Source organism: Adiantum capillus-veneris, chromosome 18 (genome assembly GCF_014529385.1).
Source record: "Adiantum capillus-veneris isolate H3 chromosome 18, ASM1452938v2, whole genome shotgun sequence".
In the NCBI taxonomy this organism is placed as follows: Eukaryota; Viridiplantae; Streptophyta; class Polypodiopsida; order Polypodiales; family Pteridaceae; genus Adiantum; species Adiantum capillus-veneris.
The window spans coordinates 110,352,885-110,377,294 of NC_140948.1; the positions used below are offsets into that span (position 1 = coordinate 110,352,885).

Below are 24,410 nucleotides of genomic sequence, written 5' to 3' on the forward strand. Positions count from 1 at the left end.
TGACCAATTAAGGAGCTAAAGAACCCCAACCCATCCCTTTGGATTAGGTGAGTCAAGCTATTACTAATAGACATTAAGTGCTCCAATTCCTTGGAAATAATTATACAAGAGAACCGCCAAACCAATTCCTAGGGTATGAATACCCATATCCTGACAAAAACCATTTGATTGAAGTCAGGACAAATTGGAGTAGCTAAATTATTATTTAATATATTATCTAATTCCAATTGTTAAGTATGGCACTAGTCCGACCAAAGACTAGTAGGGAAAAAGGAGTGTGTGTTTAAGTAAAAAAATCCCTTCAGATTTGAACCATACTTAGACAATTGTATTAAATAATATATTAAATAAAAACATTTTAAAACAAAATGTCATACAACTCAATTACCATTTCATATACATCAATACAACATTCTGTATCTAATGGATAATACAATTATTTAGATCAGAAATCCAATCTCTGATCATTACAAATTGATATCTTAATGTTGTATCTCTATGCGTCCACCCTTTGGGCTAAGATTCCACTACATCTACATGGAGAAGGATCCAGCTGTTACCTGCATCCATACAAAAAAATTCAGTTAGAAGTGGCTATGTTTGTGCATTTTGCAGGTGTCGACACTGGATCCAGTTGTCATCCATGTCACACTTGTAGACCTAGTTTATAGCTTACCCTTAGGATTGACTATTAAGTTCAAATTTCAAGTAATATAACCTCTGAATGTATATGTATGTCTACCCCAATACTCGTCCAGCTCTCTCAAAAAACCACTAGTGTCGATTACCATATTTGATGCAAATACCTATGTATTTCTGGGTTATCGATCAATGTAGAACTCCTGGCAAAAATTTGAACAGCACCTCCTTTGTATTTGGAGTAGTATTTCAAAAAACTCAGTTTATGCCATCTCCCCACGAGACCCTCCACAGGAAGTTTACGGCTTCAAGAACTAAAACATATTCCATGTATAAAAAACTGGCAGTATATCCCATGTTACTATCTCTAAAATATGGTAGCATCCTCAAAACATATTAGAGATTAACACCCTGTTTGTATCTAAAAATGGATTTGAAAAAACATATCCCCAATCCTTTATATGTTTATATGCAATGATAACCGACACCAAGAATAACAAACACCTATAGTATCATAAATACCCTGTAAGACTACGTCCATTCACAAAGATAAATACTATCCCTTACCTTGGATAGTAGCTTAAAAAATACGATATTCTCAGGGTTTTCATTGATGAGCATCAGCTACATTATTCATGAAGTAGAAGCTTGTCAAAACATACTGCAATAAATGAAATATCAATATGTCAATTCTACCCAATTTGAGCATTCTCCTAAAATAATTTTCCGTCAATGTCTACTCCCATGTTATCCGGACTTATGTCATATTAACTATTAATCTTGCAAGTTCATAATTTATGAAAATTTGGCAACATCTCCCTTGTATTCCGAATAAAGTTTCAAAACCACTCCAACCAACTATACCGTCTCACCAAGAGACCTTCACATGAGGATTAAGGTCCAAGTTACCTTATTATGATGTTTATAAAAGTCCAAATTACCTTGCCATACAAAGCTCCCAAGTTACCTTACCATACAAAGCAGAAGACTTCAATGTTTTATTCTAAGTAGAAGACTTCAATGTTTTTTTCAACTCATCATTGGGTTTCATGTAGGCAAATTTCCTTAGTTCTTTGTCTTTAGCTACAATTGTCCATGTAATTCCTGCATACAATCATTAAAAACGACATCTACTGATTGAGGCAAGATTTCTTCGATCTTGCTAGGAGCCATAATGTCACTACCAACTTGAATAAAAGGGACAACAATTTGCTAAGGTTAACTTTACTTGTATGGCCAGAAAATCGGGCAACGTCTTGTTTGTAAATTGAACACATTTTCAAAAATTCCAGTTTGTGCAATCTCCTAGTGAGATCCTCCACAGGAGGTTTATGGCTTACCATTCATGGCATAAACTCACTCGCTCTTAGTGTTTGAAAGAGAGAGTCTTTAAACATTAGTTTTCTCAATGCATTGAAACATACAGGCTACTTTACAAAATGTTTAAATAGGCATTCCAAAACATGCTCGTTATGCTTCCAAAACATCCTCGATAAGAAATGCTTTTTAACAGTCTATTAGTATAGTTTGTACCATCATGAATATGACCTAATACCATCCCAACCAGCAGTACAATCTCCGGATTTATAATATGGCATTTCAACAATCACAAAATGTCCTTAAAAGAGATTGAAAATTCTAACACATAAGTTATAGTTTATTTTATTTGTTAAATCAAGCTTGATGTTTCAATAACAGATTGAAGAAAACCCAGAAAAATTATTAATATACTCATGTCCAAATTCTAAGCAGGTGCCAGGGCACCTACCTGTCGTATGCATCCTGCTCCATTAAGTTGACTTTGTATTCTGTAACAAAATTGACTCCCTGATCCGAGTTTCCATTGAGGCCTATTGCGGAAAAGGGCACTATCAATGAACATACCCGCATAAACCAATTGCTCTGAAGTGGTTGCCACCTAGGAGTGTGTGTGTGTGTGTGTGTGTGTGTGTGTGTGTGTGTGTGAGTGAGTGAGAGAGAGAGAGAGAGAGAGAGAGAGATAGATACAGTGTATGCATACGCATAGAGCCAAATCCAATCTCGCAAAGTAGAGCGCCATTCCCTTGTGTGTGTGTGTGTGTGTGTGTGTGTGTGTGTGTGTGTGTGTGTGTGTGTGTGTGTGTGTGTGTGTGTGTGTGTGTGTGTGAGAGAGAGAGAGAGAGAGAGAGAGAGAGATTACCTGCGAGCACAAGCTCTCCATTATTACTAGAGCAGCGGCAGATGACCAAATGGAGGAAATCGGTATTGGAGATCCCAGGGCGTTGTGAGCGTATGCGTACCCGATCGAGAAAGCGAGAGATAGAGATTGCTCGATAGAAACAATATGAGGCACGTTTTATGTGATAAGGGAGTCTTTCGACCTTATCTACACATAAGGGGAGAGAGAGAGAGACAAAGAGAGAGAGAGAGAGAGAGAGAGAGAGAGAGAGAGAGAGAGAGAGAGAGAGAGATCTTGCTTTGCAGTAAAAAAATTGCATGTGAGCCAATGCAACACACTTAAGACGTTGTATGTGCAAAACCTGTTATTGTCCATTTGTGTTTGATATGCATTGAAGCCTCCAAGGGACTTAGGAGGTGGGTTGGTAAGGAGCGTGCCACCCGAGAAAGCAAGATCCCAATTGGGCCAAGACAGTGTCATCAAGATAAGTGTCTGTGTGTGTGTGTGTGTGTGTGTGTGTGTGTGTGTGTGTGTGTGTGTGTGTAAAGCTCTCTCAATGAAGAAGCTTTCTAGGAATGTTTTTTTTTTGTTTTTGCTAGTGCAAGTAAAAATAAAAAGAAAGCTCCCTCAAAAAGCTCTCTCCTTACCTCTACTCGTATAGGGGTTATAGAGGGGATGGTTGTTTACAATGGTCATTACAAAATCATAATGGGGTCTAAAAATTGCTACCACCCAATTATTTGGGAAAGCAAAAAGTCCTTCAAATCTAAAGGAGTAATCCATTACCTATAAACCTAAAGATAACTTTCACAATGAAGTTTAGATAGCAGAAAAATATATGAGAGAGGGGGGATGGAGAGAGAGAGAGAGAGAAAGAGAGAGAGAGAGATACAGATAGATAGACGGAGTTAGGGGGAGAGAGAGAGAGAGAGAACGGAGAAATATCCCCTCTAAAGCTCTCTCCACGAGGGAGCTTTGCAGGAAGGTTTATTTTTTTTTCTAGTGCACGTAAAAATGTGAAAAAAGATCCCTCAAAAAGCTCTCTTCATACCTCTACTTGTTGTCTAAAGATGTTTACAATAGTCATTACAAACTCTAGTGGGAGCTAAAAATTGCTACCACCCGATTATTTGAGAAAGCAAAAAGTCCTTCAAATCTAAAGGAGTAAGGCAATTTTTACCTGTAAACCTAAAGATAACTTTCACAAGGAAGTTTAGATAGTAGAAAAATATTCTAGAACCTATCAAGCTTTCAAGTATTTCATTTCCACCTTGAAGCTCACATATCTAATCATAAATGTAGTAATTGAAGCCTCTTTTGTTACTTTTTGTTTCCAAGCCACAAAGGTATTACTCTATATTGTTTTGACACAAATATAATCTTAACCAAGGTCTCAAAACTTTAATCTAAGTACATGGACTTATGCCATGCACATAAAGCAACACAACTATAGAACCAAACAAAATAACATCTATTACATTACCCTATCAACATAGTTCAAAGCAAGTTATGCTTTAGTACATCATGACATTCAATCTAATGAGCACACAAAACTAGGAGTTCAATTATTTCTAGTAGCAAGGACTTAATGCATCTATATGGAACGTGCATCAGAAGCTCGAGCCATCTTTGTCATCAATGCATTCAATCGATTTAGGTGGATCTTGAGCTGCGTCACCTCTCCTTCTAGAGCCCGAACCTGCTTTTTAAGTGCATCAATTTGGATCTGGAATTCCCTATTGGTGATGTATGAGCCCTGCATTGATTCAAATTGTTGTTGCTCCATGTGCACCAACATGATGGACCTATTCTTGCAGTTCATTCCTCCATTGAAGAGCTCTACATATGAACGCACCTCATTGCAAAGGTCTACAATTTGTTGTCCATTGGCTTGCTGAGTCACGTCTAGGAGTGCTTCTAAGTGTCATTCAAAGTCCAACTACCTAGACTCACTACGGGTAAAGAAGTTTTGCAATGCTGCCAAGACTTGGTCATTTCCATCATGTACCATAGGATGAGCATAAGAGGATCCCACACATCAAGCCCTTTTCATTGCCACTCGAACATTGACAAACCTTGGAGGAGTGGACTCAATACCATCAGACTCGCTCTCAATGATGGCATTGTTATTAGTGTTTTCCATAGATGTACCATTAAAAAGTTCATCACAATGCATATAGAGATGAACTCTGTGTTAATTACCACCAAGGAAACAATCGCTTGTGCAATATATACTACAAACTTAACATCTTATCATACAAAAGAAACATTATCTAAACAAAGCATAAGGTGTGTAAGTTTTAAAAAGACACAAAAATTTTAGATTTTATCTCACACGTCTTAGCAACGTGCATGATTTTCTCCCTTCCTTATCGCATCTCTCTCTCTCTCTCTCTCTCTCTCTCTCTCTCTCTCTCTCTCTCTCTCTCTAAGCATAGGAACCTACCCTCTCACAAATGTGAGGTTCAAGGCGTCGAATTGACGTATTCAAACTACAATCTCTAAAATATGAACATAATATTTTGAATCCCACGAACTCAAATCGCAAGTCAAAAACTCTATTGCATAAAATTAGAAAAGTCATAATAAACATGAATACACTCAGAAACGCATCCACACATCCAAAGAACATCTTAAAATGGATCATGAACATGGAAGATTTGTTGATATGTTTGTCATCAAAACGTACACAATCAGGAACATGATTGTGCCACAGATGATCTAAGAGGTAAAATCAACGTAGCTCACTTCATCATGCAATTGATAATTGTCTTGGAGCTTCTCCATTCCTAAATTAAGGACCGTTTTTCCATCCCAAGGTTGATTATATTAACAAACAAAATTAGTGAAAAAGAGAGACTTTTCTTGAAATAATGCAATCGAAGCACCAAACCCAACACTTTATACGTACCAATTATTGCCGCTGTGTATGGAGCTGCCATATATGCAAGTTGTCTAGGCAAGTAGATATGGTAGATCAGCTCAGAGAACCTAGAACTTTGGAGGTACTCTCAATCATCGGGAACAAATTATCCTTCATATATAACAAACCACTGAGTATCATCTTCTTCTTGGGAAGACACACACTCCTTCCTAACCGAGTAAACATCGTACTCAATGTCTGATGAGTATGCCAAAATACGCAATGTAAAAATATCGATAGATGGCAACTTCCTAAGGTCTGCAAAACAAAAAGAAACAATAAATGCCATGAATATTACTTTATACCAAGTCAATTATTTATTTCATAAACACACACACACATACACAAACCTGGTCTTGTAGTGTTTGCGGATGGTCCTAACAATTTTCTCGTGCGACAAAGGTGCACACTAGAAACGTGGCTCTGCTTAAAATAATGCAAAAAAAATCAAGGTCTCAAAAGGAACACAATAAGCATCCACATAAAATGTAATAGACTGGAACATACCAGGATGTGGATGATCTTCTATGTTCAATACAAAAGACACCTCAGAGATGTAAGAAATTTGATCCATGACCTATATAGCCAAATAGAAACAAAAAAACAGACAATGAGAGGAAGGAATGACATAGTTTAGTATATGTTATGAAGAGAGGTAGAAAAATATACTCATGTTATATTTATAAGTTGAAATCTACACAAAAAAGAAGACAACAATAAGAAGGAATGGAGCCTTTATATGGCATTGTTCAGTATCTCATGGTACACAATGTTTGTTGTTAGTGCATTTGTTTCGTTTACATCAACGTCACGTAGGAGAGTCTTTATCCCAGCAGCCGAACGTGCACGTGAAAATGCAACATATAATTGTCCATGAGTGAAGACCGGTGTCACCAAGTATAGGCCCAAAATGGCAATGCTTTGGCCTTGTGACTTGTTTATAGTCATACAAAAAGCTAATCTGACTGGAAACTGTCTCCATCTAAGAACAAATGGCAACTCCGTGCCAGAATGCACAAAACATATTCGAGGGATAAAAACCCTGGTCCCAACCCATGTACCTGTAATAACTTCTGCCTCCAAAACTCTAGGGTGAAATGCCTTACACACCAAGCGTGTCCCATTGCACAAACCTCGACTTGGATCAAGGTTCAGCAATAGATTATTGGGGCGTTCATCTTCAACTCCAAGCAATGTGCTGGAAATCCACCACCCAAGTTCAAGCCATTTAAAAACTCCACAAGTATAAGAATGAATCTTGCATCCCATTTTCCACCACGGAGTCAGAACGAAAGTATTGCACGACGTCACTTTTCATTGCATACAGGGCCTTAGCATTGAGAATATCAACTTCAAAGTTTTTGGGAGCAAGGATAACCCGCTCTTTGAAGTATTCTGCATGGTCCACATCTTTATCCATTTCAGAATAGATGCAATCTATCAGTTCATCCAATGAAGATGAAGAAAGCACATGTGGCGGGGGATCTCCATCTTCTAATCATCCCCACTTGTCAAAGTCCCATTTCCTACATCCATGAGCCATTCTCTGTAGGAAAAATTTGCAACATCACCATCTTCCACACGCATGTTATGTGTCAATCTAAGGATATTCACGTGATTCCATAAGTGTGATCGACAAAGTGTAGCATCAACAATGTAAGCACGTGCTCCCTTGAACACCACTGGCAAGATTTGTCTGAAATCTCCACCAAGAAGCATCACTTTTCCACCAAATGGCTTTCTTGAGCACATGATATCTTGCAAAGACCTATCCAAAGCCTCAAAGGCATATCGATGTGTCATGGGAGCCTCATCCCACACAATCAACTTGCATAGTCTAAGCAATTCAGCAAGTTGACGCTGAACAGGGATATTGCATGTACTGTAACTATCAATCTCCAAGGGTATCTTGAACCTGGAATGTGCAGTGCACCCATTTTGTAGCAGTAATGCTGAAATCCCAGAAGATGTTGTGGCCAATGCAATTTCCCCTTCTCCATGCACACGTGATAACAAACAGTTGTCCAAATAAGTTTTCCCAGTCCTTGTAGGCCCATCCAGGAAAAAAATAGCCCCCCCATCAATAGTCAATGCATGGCAAACTGTCTCAAAAGCAATCCTTTGATCTTCATTCAAAGTTTGGTCCATAGCATGTGACGCGGATAGCTCTTGCAATCTATCAAGACATAGCTCTTGGAAAAGCAATGTATTTTCATCATGTGTCACAAAGTGCTCATTAGGCATTGGAATTCCAGGATATTCAGTTAAACTTTGTCCAAATGTACCAAGAATTTTATGCAAATCTTTCAATGCATACCCTTCAGCAACCTGTGCACATCCATCTAAGGACTCATATCTCAACTCCAGCATGTGTCGATAGTCCTCAAACAAAACATGTCGAAATCTTTCCCATAAGAGATGAGGGGAGGAGGGTTCACAAAACAATATAATGGTCACAAGCAAATGTCTCAATTGTAAGCCTGTATGTGTATTGCAAGCTTCTTCCATGCAACCAAACCATTCCCCATCATCCTCCAAGATACCTCTTACAATGCACGCTGCTTTGAATGTTGGGAACAATACATCATTTACGAAACGCAACTCCTCAAATGATTTACATCCTTTACAAATAGTCAAAAGCAAACCAACATAATATCATTCACCGCTAGAGGGCTGCACAAAATACATCCGCCCAATAGTGTCCCCACGATGTCTCTTCGTCCATTTTTTGGAACCTGAATTCCATATCCACTTTTGAGGAAAATCAATGTACAAAGTATCGTTTGCATCAGGATTCTCCAAGTTGCATGTGAACCACTCTGTCAATGTGGTCTTCTCTGCACCCTCCCGTTGCAAGGCATCATTAATGTTTTCATTATCTCGAAATGTCATGATTTGACCAGCTGGAACATGCACGCTCAATCTCTCGACAACTGGTGCATCATTGTGCAAAGGGAATTCAAAAATTCTCCAGCAAGCCTCAGATGCAGATACATAGCGTCCATCCGTATACATGTCTATCTCATCAATAATCTCCCTCTCAAAATCTTGTGCTAACATATGGAATCTTACAGTTGCCCTATCATGCCCCTTGTAGATGTACTCGTAGACATACTTGATAGCTGAAATTGTAGAACATGCCTCAACATTGATATGTGCATTAAATAGTGTCGAAAAAACAAGATTATATGGCACAACCCATCGATTATCAATAGTAAAACCCTTGACCTTGGTGGTGAAGCCATTGTTTCGTCATGAATATATGGGGTAGGCATTATTATCCATGCTTGTTTGCTCACAAAATGGACGTGGGTATTTTTTGATACACTGTCTATCTACCATGCAAGGAGATGAAGTTTTGAACTGACCACATGGGCCATGAATGTTACAACTAACAATGACGTCGTGTAGCACTGGAAATCAATTTTTATATGATAACTCTGCACAAACGCACAAACTATCTTGTCATAGTCAAATGTTGATTGAGGCTTACATCGAGGATCTAGAATCAACAATGTATGAGAATGTGGCAAGCCTCTCTTTTGGAACTCCACTACAGACATGTAAGCCACCACTTTCCCAAAAATATCTTTCTTCAAGATGTACTTCATCATGCTTGAGTGTTTCAGGAAATCTCCTTGAGAAGCGGCCATAAGCCATGTGTGAACCGATCCTTTTTTAGGAAATCGGGTGCAGCTTCCCCTCTTGCCAATGACTCAACCCACCGTTCCCACAAATCCACAAATTTGGACTCATAGGTGACATATTCTAAAAGACCCTCTTGCTTCAAGTCTCTCAACTTGTCCAACAGCTTCTCTGAAGTGGTACCTCCCCCAAAGCACCTCTTAAAAGAGTTTTTTAAGGTCTCCCAGTCATCCTTAGTTGCTTGTGGAAGTGCGTTGTACAATGACCCGAGATTCATCTGTATCTTTCTTGCTTACTACAGATGCTACTTCAAAGTCATCTAGGAAAGCTATTACCAAATCCTCCCCCTTCTTTCCTTTAAATGTTGGAAATGCTACACTTGCCATGATTACTGAGAGAGAGAGAGAGAGAGAGAGAGAGAGAGAGAGAGAGAGAGAGAGCTAGAAAGACACACTGCTTAGCTTGCAATCAAAAGTTTTTTTTTCTTTACAAGCAGGCCTGTATATCCTTTTTATACTAGAACATAGATTAAAATCTCAAACGGTACATTGCCTTGTACCAAAGGTAAGACAAATGACTGATCTGATACCAGAACCTCAAAGAAGCGCTCCCCACTAGCATGGTGTCGACGACGTGCTAGTAGTGAGCCCTCAAGTCTAGTATTACCTTGATTGAACGTACTCGTATCGGAATGTGTGATCTGCCTTGGGGTAAGTTGTATTGATTCATGTGAAGCTTAGAGGTGCTTAGTCACTGTCCAAGCTTGTGGGAGAGGGTGGTGTTCCTTCCTGAAACAAGCTCAGTAGATCCCTAGTCTCTCTAGTGAGAGCGTGAGCATGTGCTTCCGTTATCTATGTTGCAGCATCAGGTGCGACATGGAAACTGACTATTATAATTACCTCAGTGACTTGAGTTACCCGATTCTCAAAGTAGAATAGTGTTGATTCTCTATTGTGCAAATCTCCCTCCATCTTGTTGTTGCGGGTTGGTTGTAGGTTGCGGACATGGTTTCGACTTTCTCCTTCTTCTTCTTGGCACCCGCCTGGCCTATGTATATCCACTGATGTTGGCGTGTTGGTTGACTCTCCCACTGCAAATCAATTACCGTTTCGCATGGCACTCAAGCTTCGATAGAGATGCGGAGTTCGTCTAGTTGTGCTTGGAGCTCTTCTTAAAATTTTGCAAATGTTGTTGCAGATTCAAGGGCTATTTCATATGCAAAACTTTGGCATGCACGTTTTGGTCATCTGAATTTTGCCAGTTTGCTGCGTTTGCAGAAATCTGATATGGTTGCTTCATTGCCGCGTCTTGAAGCACCTGTCAAACATGTTTGTGAAGGCTGTATTTTGGTTAAGATGCAGCGTTCTAAGTTTCCAAAGGATGGTTCAGTTCGGGCCACATGCAGGTTGCCGCTTGTGCATAGTGATGTTTGTGGGTCCATGCAAACTCCGTCCTTGGGCAATTACCTTTACTTCATGACTTTCATTGATGATTACTCCAGGCATGCATGGGCCCAAAGTGTATTCCGCTTAAAGCGTATTCCAAAGTTTTTATGTGCTTCAAACAATTTTTGGCTATGGCTGAAAATGTCTCGAAATGTACTATGGGCACCCTCCGTTCCAATCGAGGGGGGGAGTATATGTCTCATGAATTTAATGCATTTCTAGCTAGTCGTGGGATAAAACACCAATGTACAGTGCCTTATACACCTCAGCAAAATGGTGTTGCTAAGAGGAAAAACAGGTCACTCACAGAAATGGCATGAGGTATGGTCAAACGTCAAGCTTTGCCGCATTCTCTTTTTGGCTTGAGGCCATCATGTGTGCCACTTATGTACTTAACAGGTGTCCTACGAAAGCTTTGCAGTCTATTACTCCATATGAAGCATGGCATGATAGAAAGCCTTCTATTGAGCACATGCATCTTTTTGGCTGTTTGGCATATGCTTTGGTGCCACAAACACGGTGTAGAAAATTGGATGATAAGGCTGTCAAATGTATTTTTGTTGGTTAAAGTGATGAAAGCAAAGGTTACAGGTTATATCATCCGCAAAAAAAGCGTATTCTGGTTTCACGGGATGTATGTTTGTGGAAGATTCTGTTCAGCCCTTGTTGTCATGTACTAGAGACAGTAATGTAAGCTCACAGGACATTTATGACACTTTGTTGCCTCTTTTCAGTGGTGGAAATACGAATGTAATTTCCAATGAGGCAAATGTACAGCCTATGGGGGTTTTTGAAAATGTTACAGATCAACCTATTACTGATGCAGATGTACATGATGTACTTGACGAGGAAAGGGCTGAAAATGAGCAGGCTAGAGGTATGCCAAAATGGCTGGTGCACACTTTGCGTGACAGTAAATTGGATGCACCTTTGTCTAGTCGTACTCGTTCAGGCTCTCGCCATGCATCTTATGCATCAGATTGTTATGCTTTGGCTGTGTCTAGCTTACATGATGTTGAGGAGCCTCTGTCTTTTGATGCAGCACAGAATTCAAAAAATTGGACGGTTGCCACACAATCAGAATATGATGCACTTATAGAAAATGACACATGGACTTTATGTGATTTGCCTCCTGGCAAAAAGGCCATTGGTACAAAGTGGGTTTACAAGTTGAAACGCAAGCCAGATGGTGAGATCGATCGCCATAAGGCTCGACGTGTTGCAAAGGGTTATGCATAGCAAAAAGGCATAGATTATGAAGAGACTTTTGCTCCCACTTGTCGTATGACTACTGTGTGTTTTCTATGTGCATTGGAAACTCATTTTGGTTGGGATGTACATCAATCAGACATTGTTACTGCTTTCTTGAATGGTGACATATTTGAGGAAGTTTATGTAACGCAGCCTCGCGGTTTTGTCATAAATGGACAAGAGGACAAAGTGTGCAGATGTAAGAAGGCTTTGTATGGGTTGAAGCAATCTCCTCGTGCTTGGTATGAGAAAGCTGACAGTCATTTGGTTAAACAAGGCTTTTGTAACAGTCCAACAAAAAGCACATTGTATGTAAAGCGTGAGGGTGATGTACTTCTCATTGTGGTTCTTTATGTCGATGATTTGTTGATCACTGGACCAAATGAGAGACATATTATTGAATTTAAGGCTGATTTGAATTCAACTTTCAAGATGCAATATTTGGGGCTGTTGCTTGGGTATACAGTTTAAGCAGTGTGACGGTGGTATTGCTTTGTGTTAGAAAAGTTACATAGAGACATTGCTATGTAAGTTTGGACTTGAGGATTGCAAACCTATTGCCACTCCCATGGAAACAGGTTTGAAGTTGAGTCTACATGATGCTGGCGATCCTAGTGATGTCACTCTTTACCAAACTGCTGTTGGCTGCCTCATTTATGTATGCAACACGAGGCCAGATATTCAATTTGCAGTCTCACAGGTCAGCAGATTTATGCATAGCCTAGGGTCTAAGCATTGGCAGGCTGTCAAAAGGATTTTCCGCTACCTTAGTGGCACTTTACATCTTGGCTTGTTTTATCCCAAGGGGGAATCATTGCCGCCAGACTTACATGCTTTTTCGGTCTCAGATTGGGCTGGTTGTTTTGACACGCGAGTGTCCACACGTGGTTTTTATTTCATGCTTGGTAGTTCATGTATATCATGGTTGAGCAAGAAGCAACCTAATGTGGCCACTTCGAGTTGTGAGGCTGAGTACAGAGCAGTCTTCACAGCTACGGTTGAGTGTGTATGGCTCAGACGCGTTATGGCTGATTTGGGTGTTGGATAGGACACTGCCAACACTATCTACGGTTGAGTGTGTATGGCTCAGACGCGTTATGGCTGATTTGGGTGTTGGATAGGACACTGCCAACACTATCTACACTGACAGTCAGAGCGCATTTGCAGTTGCGAGGAACCCAGTTTTTCATGCTCGCACAAAGCACATTGAGGTTCATTACCACTATGTCAGGGAGAGGCTCTCAGCAGGACATATCAGCTTGGCTTATGTGCCAACACGGGACAACCTTGCAGATCTTTTCACAAAGGCATTGTCTCGTGAGAAGCTTGAAGCTTTTGGGCTTACTCCCCTTTGTGGACTGATCATGTCCTCAGGGCATGGCACTTTCCTTTACTCATGTGCCAGCTCTCATTCACTGCATCACTCCAGGGGGGATTTGTTGCCATATACATGGGGTAGTGATGTGTGTGAACACATTAGCACCACCAGGGCATTTTTTCCCTCTTTAGAAGGTTTTTTCCCCCAAGCATTGTATATATGCCCATCACTCTAGGGCTATCCATCTTTTCCATTGCATACTAAGTAACACATTCTCTATTGTGTGCCTTGAGCTTCCTTCATCTTCTCCAAGCTATGTGCGTTTCTCTACAACCCTAATTCCAACAATGATACTTACAAATGGTGGTCTTGATGGTTACAAATCTGGCTCTTGGCACTAGGGATGCATGATGGAATGCGAGCGCCATATGGTGCATGGTGGAGTTGGAGTTAGTGGTAAAGTTAGTTGAGGGAAAACATCAATACAATGCAGCCGCCGACGACGTCAATCACCAACATCGAGAGCGACCCAAGGTAGCATGGTGTCGATGCATTCAACTCAAGCATGCTCATGTTTCCTTGCGGAAGAGTACTGACTACCTTATGTGCATGGAGTGGTCGTGACTAGTAACTCAACCATGGTGTGGTGGAGAATGGGAAACATAGTGATGTTGCCAATGCTAAAATGCCCAAGCTTGCAACTCAACATGATGCCATGAGCTCTCTAGCTTGGGGTGCATTATGTGCTTAGTGGTGCTTACAATGTAGAGTGCATGGAGCTAGTGTATTCCTCCTTCACTTGTCTCCCTTTGTGCTTAAAGGAGGCGTCTTTATATAGGCTTGAGAGGTGGTCTTTAGCCAATGATCGTTGTTGGCGGCGCGCCAGCTGGCCATCTTCTTTTTGTTGTTGGCATTGCTTTCCTTTTGTTTTCTTATTATGGGTGCGTATATGCGTGCATGTGTATGTATGTGTATATGGGTGAGTTTGTTTAAGTGTGTCGATCAAAAGTGCGTATACCCGTGTGTGTATGTGTTTATATACGTTCATGTAAGCGTGCTTGTGGGTGGGTGTGTGTATGTATATAATTTTGAATGTGGGTGTGTAAGTGTGTGTGTGTATCGAGAGTATGTGGGAATGAGGGAGAGAGTGATTATATATATTTATATATATAATATATATATTTAAAAAAAGCTACGTGCGGCTTCTTACAAAGATTGAGGGGGGGGAAGAAGGAGATGGCGTATGTGTAAGAGAGAGAGAGAGAGAAAAGAGTCACCCGACTGCGCCTGCACAGGCCCGGACGAGAGCGCCAGAGAGGGACATGGAGAGCGAGCTGTTTTCGACACAGGCCTGGACGAGAGCGCCAGAGAGGGACATGGAGAGCGAGCTGTTTCTGACACAGAGAGTGAGGGAGGGAGTGTGAGAGGGTGTGTGTGTGTGTGGGATAAGAATAAGAGAGAGAGAGGCTTCGTCCTATTTTACTGCGCCTTCCGGCCTCCAACACAGAGCGAGCGGGAGAGCGGGGTGAGGTGGCAACGGAGGGAAAAGGTGAGGGAGTGGGTGTGGATAAGAGAGCGAGAGAGAGAGAACCTGTTTCTACATGCCTCTGGGCATGTCTAGAGAACACGCGAGAGGAAGAGAGAGAGAGCTTGGGGGGGCCTTCGGGCTACTTTCGGCCGACAGTGAGCGAGGAAGGGGGGGGAGGGGGGGGGAAGTTAATGAGGTCAAAGGGTGGGGTAATGAGAGAGAGAAAGAGTGTATTATTATGCTTAGCCTGCGGGCAGTTTGCAGAGAGAGAGAGAGAGAGAGAGAGAGAGAGAGAGAGAGAGAGAGAGAGAGAGAGAGAGAGAGAGAGAGAGAGAGAGAGAGAGAGAGAGAGAGAGAGAGAGAGAGAGAGAAAGAAAGAAAGAAAGAGGAAAAGAAGAGAGAGAGAGAGAGAGAGAGAGAGAGAGAGAATATTATTATTGCATGGCGGGTTCCTCCACTGAGGGGAAGAGAGAGTGTGTGTGTGAGTGAGAGGGGGGAAAAGATAGTGAGAGAGAAAGGGAACACGGCCCGCCGGTGGGGAGAAAACAAGAGGGGAGAGAGGGGTATATGTGAGGCCAAGAGGGGGGGTAAGAGGGAGAGAGTGGAAAAATAATGAAAGAGAAAGAGAGAGATTTTTTTAAAAAATGGCGGCCTGCTATAGGGATAGAGCAGTCCTTGATATTGTATGCACCCTTTGGGGTTTGGTGATAGTGATAATAAGGAAAAAAATGCTTTTTTTGTGGTTTTCTTTACCTCCGGCTCCTCGAATGGTGATTCATGCGGTTCTCGGTTTCGAAGTCCGAGAACTCTAAACTCTCAAGCTGGGCTACCTGGTGTCAATGCCATTGTGGAGTGTACGCCCTTGGCATAATTGGGGGTGTGGGAGCTACGTGGGCATGAGGTGCGACAGGTACATAGGCTTGATGCACACATGTAGGTATTGTTGGGGGCACTGTGCTACTAGGTAGCAGTGCAGTGCTAACAAACGAGGTCCAAGGTGTACTTTTTGTACTCATCACCGGAGTAGGTATCTTAGCCATAGTGTCTCCGAGAGAAAGATGAGCTAGATTTGGAAAAGTAAAACTACTACTTGTGGGTTCAGACTGTACCGAAACTCCAGGCGACACAATATATGAAGGGTCCATTGGAATCACTGAAGGCATTTCCATCTGTGATAGTGTCGGTTGTCTGGACTTGCCCGTATCCAAGAATCTCATAAGGCCCGTTGAAGGAATATTAATCCCTCGGTTTTGCCTCTCCAATTGGATGATGCTATGGATGACATTGCAGATCATCTGTTGTCGTTCCTCTAGACTTGTGGTGCTAGAAGTAGATTGTACAACTTCTAACCAACCTATATGGTATGTGTAACCCGTGCAAAGGTCAGTCATCAATTTGTAGGGCATATTCCCAATTTTTGTTGAGAAATAACCCTTCTAGGCCCGGCGTACTATAGGTTTCCCTTGAGGTGGAAGCATTGTTGTTCCCCACAGTTTGACCCACATTGCCTACTAACTCAGGAGCACTCGATTGCTCGATTGCTATTCCTGTTGTCCCAGGGGTCTTTCCCTTCATGGCTCGGCGTTGTTCTAGGAAAATATCCATTTTCCTCTCCCTAGTCGCTTGCATATAGCGCTCAACTTCTTGCACCTCCGCAAGACTCCTACCATCGGGTAGTAGAACTTTGGGGAGTGATTTCTTTGCAAGGTTTTCCATGAAAGCAAGGGGCAGGATATCGACTTGGACACTCTTAGGGAGTATAGGCTCCCCCTGAGATACCAAAGGCAAATCTACCTCTCCCTCACCTTCGTTAACTTCACTAGCTGCCGCAGGTTCAGAGCAAGTAGCTCTACTAAAGGTTTCTATAAAGCGACTTAGCACACTAGATCCAGGTTGTGGGGCCCAGATAGGTACGTTTTCATTTACTTGCTCAGGGTTTGGTTTAGGATTCCCTTCCATAATATTGTAATCAGATGAAGAGTCACTAGCCACTATGTTTGGGTCTTGGGTTGTACTACCTTGGGTCCCCACCGAGGGCCCGGAACCTAAGGTAGGTGGGTATTGAGAACCCGCATAAGTTGAAGTGTTTGCTAGTTGCTCAGCCTCTAGCACACGACCAAAGTGCAGATACATGTGCCTTTGGCACCCTACAAGCATTGGCGAATACCCTCGAAGGTTAACCGCTTGATTTTTTGGGCGTTTTGCACCCCGTTTTCACTCGTTTTTTGATGTTTTTTAATGTCTTTTTACGATCGGTTTTTGGATTAGAGCGTGTGATAGCTCAAAACGAGTGTATCGCTCAGGGGGTTGTGGTGTGCTTTACAGCACAGCATTCAGTTACCCAAATCTCCAATGGTCTTCAAAAGGGTCGATTTTTACTTAAGCGTGAGGCTAAAATAAGTAAGTCCAAAGGGTGACTGAGGCCTGAGCGTGGGCTTGGGCTTGGGCTTGGGGAAATGTTCCCGATCCCGGTCCTTCCCTTTTTTGGGGGAGGAATAAGGTCGCCACGGCCGCACCACGCGTGCACGCACACACACACCTACCCTACCTACTCGCAACTAACAGAGCTACTGTTAACACAATACTACGACATCTAGCATTATAGATCGAATACCTTAAATTTAACAACTTATCAACAGAAAATAGTACATTGCAACACTTTATTAATAGAAAAAAGTACACTGCAGCAAAAACAAAGTTCACAAATCCTTCTCAACAGTCACTCATTTTCTTTCTCTACCTTTCCTACATCCCAAACTGCACCACAAAGCAGCATAGAGTGCTGTTTGAGCTTAGTGCAGGGCATCTCCCCGGCAAAGGCGCCAAAAAAATGAGCACATCTTTCATACGTGTCAAAGCAAGGGACTTGCCGTACACTGTGTGTGAGCCACAAATGGCTGCAAGCGCACAACTAGATTAATCTAGCAAGCTCAAGAGAGCAAGGGTGTGTCACTCACTGCCCTATGCTCGCCTTCGTGGAGGATTCCTCGCCGCGAAGAAGAGGGAGCTACCATCGTGCCGTGCTCAACCGTTTCGTCGTCGCAATGCTCAATCACAGTCTCTCTCTCTCTCTCTCTCTCTCTCTCTCTCTCTCTCGCATATACACACACACAAGGAAATGAAGAAGAAGATAGGGATGGAGCAAGAGCACTCATCAATTGCACAAATGAGAGAATGAGTGATTTTTAGGTTTATATATGAGCTCTTCCATTCACACTTGGGTGCCATGCTTAGCCAACTAACCCTTGAATGTTGCAGTTAGAGTGTGCCTCTCATCAATGATCACTCTTACCCTTTTCCTATTGGACCGACAAGCCCGGCCCATGACTACTAGAAGTGGACGCGGGTGGTTAACATATACTGTTCCGAATAAAGGTAGCACCTAAGTGGAGCTCATACATGGTGAATTACCTAACGAAAGGAACCTTACCAGAAGGGTTAAAATAAGCAAGAATAAAATCCATTTAGATCGAAGTGCAGAGTTATGTGTTGATAGAGGATCATATCTACAAGAGAGGGAAGGACAGTCAATTGCGGTTATACACCAAAAAATGTGAATACATCCCAATCTTAGAACAAGCTCATGCCGGACAAGCATGCGATCATATTTCTGCTGACAAAACAACGAAAGCCATTTTTTGTTGCAGGAATCTGGTGGCCGACCTTGTTCATGGATGCTGAAGCATATGTGAAGAGATTTGGTGAATGTCAACGAACAAAAACACCTATGCAGAGAGACAAAAGGCCTTCAAGACCTATGATGGTGGCAAGGGCTTTTGGGGCATAGACTTTGTAGGACCAATAGTACCTCCCACATATCATACACATGCTCAGTATATTATAGTGGCCATAGAATATTTGACCCAATGGGTCAAAGCAAAAGCTACATTAAAAAATGATGCAAAAATGACAACACAATTATTGTATAAAAATATATTTACAAGATATGGGCTACTGATCGAAATAGTTAGCAATAGGGACTCACTTTCTAAACGAAGTGATTGACTTCTTGTTGGATGAGTTCATGGTAATGCATCACAAATCAACACCTTATCACCCTCAAGCTAATGGACAAGTAGAGAGCATGAACAAAATCCTATGCACGGCGCTCCCAAAGATACAGAACGAATCAAGAGCGGATTGGGACTAGAAACTCTACTAAGCTCCTTGGGCATACCGAGTAACTTACAAACTAGCAATTGAAACGACACCTTTTAACTTGGTGTTTGGACTGAATGCAATATTACCCATAGAATTCTTGATTCCCACACTTCGAGTAGCTAAGGACTTAGAGTAGATATGCCACGAGTTATCGATAAGGTTAGATGTTCTCGAGAAGCTAGGCGAGACACGCTTACAAGCTATTGTAAATATATATGGACAAAAATGATACCTGAAGGAGTTTCATGATCAACATGTAATGAATAAGGAGTTCAGCCCGATGTGCCGCGCCTAAGTGTTGGGCGGCCGGAGACTACCTGGAACTAACACTGATCATTCATTCTACATAAAAGAATAAGATTCATAACCCTAACACTATAGTCCACCCAAACCTGTGTCTTCTCTCTTCTCCATTGCTACACTCTCTCTCTCTCTCTCTCTCTCTCTCTCTCTCTCTCTCTCTCTCTCTCTCTCTCTCTCTCTCTCTCTCTCTCTCTCTCTCTCTCTCTCTCTCTCTCTCTAGCACGCGCTCTTCAACTGGTATCAGAGCTCAAGGATTGGGAGCACCATTGGAGCTTAGCGAGGAGGCAAGCGGAGAAGCTGCAAAAACTGTAGCACGTTTTTGCAGATCTATTTTGGCCTACCAAAATGTCTTCATTTAAGCCAATTCCGTGAATTCCTGACCGGTTTTTTGTTCTCTTCAACTTTGCAGAAGAAAGTTTTCTCAAAATCTTCACCAATTTTGAGATACGTCACTCAGACTGCCTGTAGGTCGTGAAGTAGAAGCTGCAGATTTTTACATATGTGTTTTGATCTGTAAAAACAGCTTATTTCAAGTCCATTCCCACTCTCCCCGACCGTTTTCGCGTGGTCTACAACTTTGCGGGGAGGGAAATTTCTGTAAATTTTGCACAGTTTGAGAAATATTCAGTTCAGATAGCAGGGTGGTCTACCCTCGTCGGTTCTTCTACGTACAGGTTTTCGTTGTAGACTCTTTTTGCAATGTCTGTCACATGCATATTTTATGTAAGGTCTTGAGGGTCTTTTATATCAGACAAACCGCTGCAGCGATTATAGAAACGGGTTTCTATGGTTGATGTAAGATCTTATGCGGTATATGTATGGTGATGGAAATATGCAAAGTCTATTGTTGAGGGTCGTGGTAAGGTTTTATTGAGCTAGGGGATTCTCAAATGTGGAGATCCTTTCGGTGATACAGGCTTTGGAGCGAGCCCCGGACATCCCCATAGTTTCGGCATCGACATAGGATGTATGTTTATGCGGCTAGTGCAGTATTGGTGTGCATCTGCTGACCCACCATTGTTGGAATTGTTGTCATCTTTATGCGTATGCCTTTGACAGTGTTCAGTTGGTCAAAGACACTCTTCTAGAGTTGGAGACATTGACAGTGATAGTTCTTTGAGATTTTATCTTGCCGGTTTAGCCACTTTGATGAACATTTCAGTCATTGTACACATTTGTTTTGGGTTCAGAAGTCAGTTTTGCAAGGGAGACTCTGCCGAAATTTTTCAGGTTTTCTATCATCTTCTTTAGTGGAGCGGACCTATCACTTTTGTTCCTTGTCGAGTGATGGCTTCATCATCGGAGAACTCTTTGTTCAACATTGCGAAGTTAGATGCCAGTAACTTCCCCGGGAATTCACTCTATATACAAAATGGGACGCCACCTGCGAGCGGACAACTTTGATAAAACCCCTATATACGACTCATATTAGGGAATATGCCCCCCCTTTCTACGCTTATACGATAATTAATGTAGAAAATTATCATACCTCTATCTTACATATAAAATTTAGGTCTCACATGATCTAACTAAGTAAAACTAGTCAAAAAGCGTGTAGCAAGTCATTGGCAACGTACAAAGGAACCACTTTTGTTGATAACTAGATGTACCCTTAATGTGTCTTAGTTTGACTTTCAAACTAGGTGCCCGTTCAGGCTGCACTCTAGCTACTCATCCAATTTGGACCCATCTAAATTACTCAAAAACATGGTTATAAAGTTGTATTAGGTTCTCCGTGTAAATTTGCATCTATACAAGCTCTTTATAGCTTTCATCCCTTAACAAATGAACTATAATCACAAAACAGCAATTGATACAAAGCAATGCTAGCTCTTGCATGTATCTTTGTAGCTCTTGACTCACAAGTTTGAGGGAAGACTCTTTTGGGAAGCCATGATTTTGAAACACAAAAACTTCCTCTCATCCCCCCCCCCCGCCCTCCCCCAAATATGATACCCCCTCCCTTATTTTTAAGCTTGGAAGATAAATTATTAGGGTCCTGCCCCTAACTTATACGCTTATGTAACTTGTAAAAAACCCCCTCCCTTGCACTTATGTGGTGCCGTAAGTTTTCCATGGTGAATCCCCCGGGCTAACTTCCCAATTTGGAAGGAACAAATTTACAATGTCTTAGTACAGAAGAAGCAGATCCGGCCGATAAAGATGAAACGGATAAAGCCTGAGGATATGGATGAGTATGATTGGCAAGAGTTGGATGAGCTTGCCAGGTCCACCATCATACTGACTTTGTCAAAGAATGCGTACTTCAATGCGAACATGGAAAAGACTAGTTATGAGCCGTGGAAGAAGTTATGTGACCTGTATGAGAAGCAAAGTGCAGCATCACAGGTTTATTGGCTGAAAAAGTTAGTTGATTTTAAGATGGAGGGGGGCACACCCATGTGCAACCATCTCAATGAGTTCAACACAATTTTCAGTCAGCTTTCGGTGCAGGGAGTCAATTTCGACAATTCGGTCAAAGCAATGTTCTTGCTAATCAAGCTGCCAGAAAGTTGGGATACTTTTGGCACAGCCCATAAGTAACTCAGTACCTCCTGATGATTTAACAAAAGCTGATGTTGAGGGCAGTTTTCTTACTAAAGAGGTTAGACAGGAAGAATCTTGATACTTCTCGTGGTACTCGCAGAATCAGAGAGGAAAATCTCATAGCAAATCATGTGGCCAAAAAGACATTGAGTGCTATCATTGTCACAAAAGGGTCATATGAAGAAAGACTGTCGAAAGTGGAAACAAGAGAAAGGTAAAGACAAGAAGTCGAAAGAAGGCAAGACTAAGGAAAGCAGTATAAAGATTGAAGAGATCAACAATGTTTTTGTTGAAGATTCTGATGGAGATATTTATCTCACATCTGCCATGGATACAACATTTTTGGTTGCCATTGATGACTATGCTTTACAGGATTAGGTTATTGACTCAGGTGCATCATTTCATGTGACTCCTCAGAGAGAGTGGTTTAGTACATATGATGCAGCCCGTAAAGGTCGTGTTCGTCTTGGCAATGATTTTGCTTGCGACATAGTTGGTGTCGGCGATGTGCAGCTAAAATTTCATAATGGTTCTTCATTCATGCTCAAGAATGTGAGACATGTGCCGAAGCTTACCAAAAGCTTGATTAGTACATGGCAATTGGATGACGCAGGATATTACTACACATTTGGTGATAGTTCGTGGAAGATCACCAAAGGTTCTTTAGTGATAGCACATGGTTCAAAGTCTGGGACTTTGTACATGCTACATGTATCCAATGTTAAAAACCATGTAATTTGTGTAGCCGAGTAGCCAAGTGTTTCTTTGTGGCATTGCCGGCTAGGAAATATGTCCCAAAAGGGAATGAAAATCTTATCTCGTTTTGGTTATGTGCTTGTCTTTAATTTCTCAGACTTTTCAGTTTGTGAGCATTGTCTTTATGGTAAACAAACACAGTCACCACACAAAAGGGGAAGCACTCGAAAAAGTGAGCCATTAGAGTTAGTGCATAGTGATGTCTGTGGACCTATGCCTAACGTATCCATGGGAGGTTCATTGTACTTTGTTACATTCATTGATGACTTCTCAAGGAAAGTGTGGGTATATCCTCTCATGAAGAAGGATGAAGTTCTTTCAAAATTTCAGAATTTTGTGGCATTAGTGGAGAATCAGTCTTGCAAGAAAGTAAAGTGCTTGAGGTCAGACAATGGTGGTAAGTATGTCACTAAAGCCTTTCATAATTTTTGTGATTCCAAAGGTATCAAAAGAGAGTTGAATGCTCCATATAACCCTCCACAAAATGGTGTTGCTGAGAGGATGAACCGTACCATACAAGAGAATTTACGTAGCATGTTGTCTAATGCAGAGTTGCCTAATGGATTTTGGGTGGAAGCGTTAGCAACTGCTGCCCATCTTATTAATAGATCTCCTAACAAGGATTTAGATGAGAAGGTACCTGAAGAGCTTTGGTCTCGGAAGCCACCTTCTTACAAGCATCTTAGAGTCTTTGGTTGTGAAGCGTATTGCCATGCTCCAAAGGAGTTTCGAAGCAAGTTGGCTCCTAAGTCAAAGAAATGCATATTCTCTTGGCTATGGCAATCCTGGCGAGATGGGATTTCGGTTATGGGATCTTGAAGCTAAAAAGATAGTTCGCAATAATGATGTATACTTCAATGAAGAAAAGATGCATAAGAAGCCTGTGCATATAGTGGAGGTCAGGAGAGTTATCTTCCAAGAAGATGGAATTGTCCACAATAGGGCTGAAGTGCCTAATGTTAGACAACAAGTATAGAATCCTCCTGCAGTACAAGATGTTGCTGAAGGACAACCGGCTCAAAGAGTTATTAGAAGGTCTACAAGAGTTTCAAGGCCTCCTGATAGATTTACTCCCTCATTGGACTACATTATGTTGACAGATTGCGGAGAGCCTTCCTGCTATAAGGAAGCCATGTCAATGGATGACAAGGCAAAGTGGGAGAAATCTATGCAATCATAAATGGACTCGTTGCATAAGAATCAAACTTGGAAGTTGATTCGGTTGCCTAAAGTTAAAAAGGCATTACCATGCAAATGGGTGTGCAAGCAAAAAATTACACCTCATGATAATAAACCCAAGTACAAGGCACTACTTGTTGCTAAAGGATTTAAGCAGCAAGAGCAGCGTATTGACTTTGATGAGATCTTTTCTCCAGTTGTCAAGATGACTACTCTGTGGTGTGTACTTGCATTGGTTGCTAAAGACGACATGGAACTTGACCAAATGGATGTGAAGACGGCATTCTTGCATGGTGATCTTCAAGAAGAAGTTTATATGCGGCAGCTATAAGGTTTTTTTGAGAAGGGCAATGAAGACTTGGTGTGTCAGTTAGAAAAGACTCTTTATGGTCTAAAACAGCCATCAAGGGAGTGGTATTGTAAATTCTACTCGTTCATGCTCTCTCAAGTCTACAAACGTAGCAATATGGACCATTGCCTCTACACTAAGCGAGCTAACGATGGTAGTTTGCTCATTTTGGTCCTTTATGTGTATGATATGTTAATTGCCGGGAAAT

General features: G+C 41.6%; 1 protein-coding gene across 1 annotated transcript in view; it reads right to left on the reverse strand.

Annotated features, from left to right (window-relative positions):
• Positions 1-16,202, reverse strand: part of LOC147436202 (uncharacterized) — a 106,120-nt gene extending 89,918 nt beyond the window's left edge. The window contains exon 1 of the mRNA XM_086487837.1: positions 15,751-16,202. Within this exon, the coding sequence (XP_086343963.1) occupies positions 15,751-16,202 (452 nt within the window). The remainder of the gene's footprint in view (positions 1-15,750) is intronic.
• Between the last annotated feature and the right edge of the window lie 8,208 nt (positions 16,203-24,410).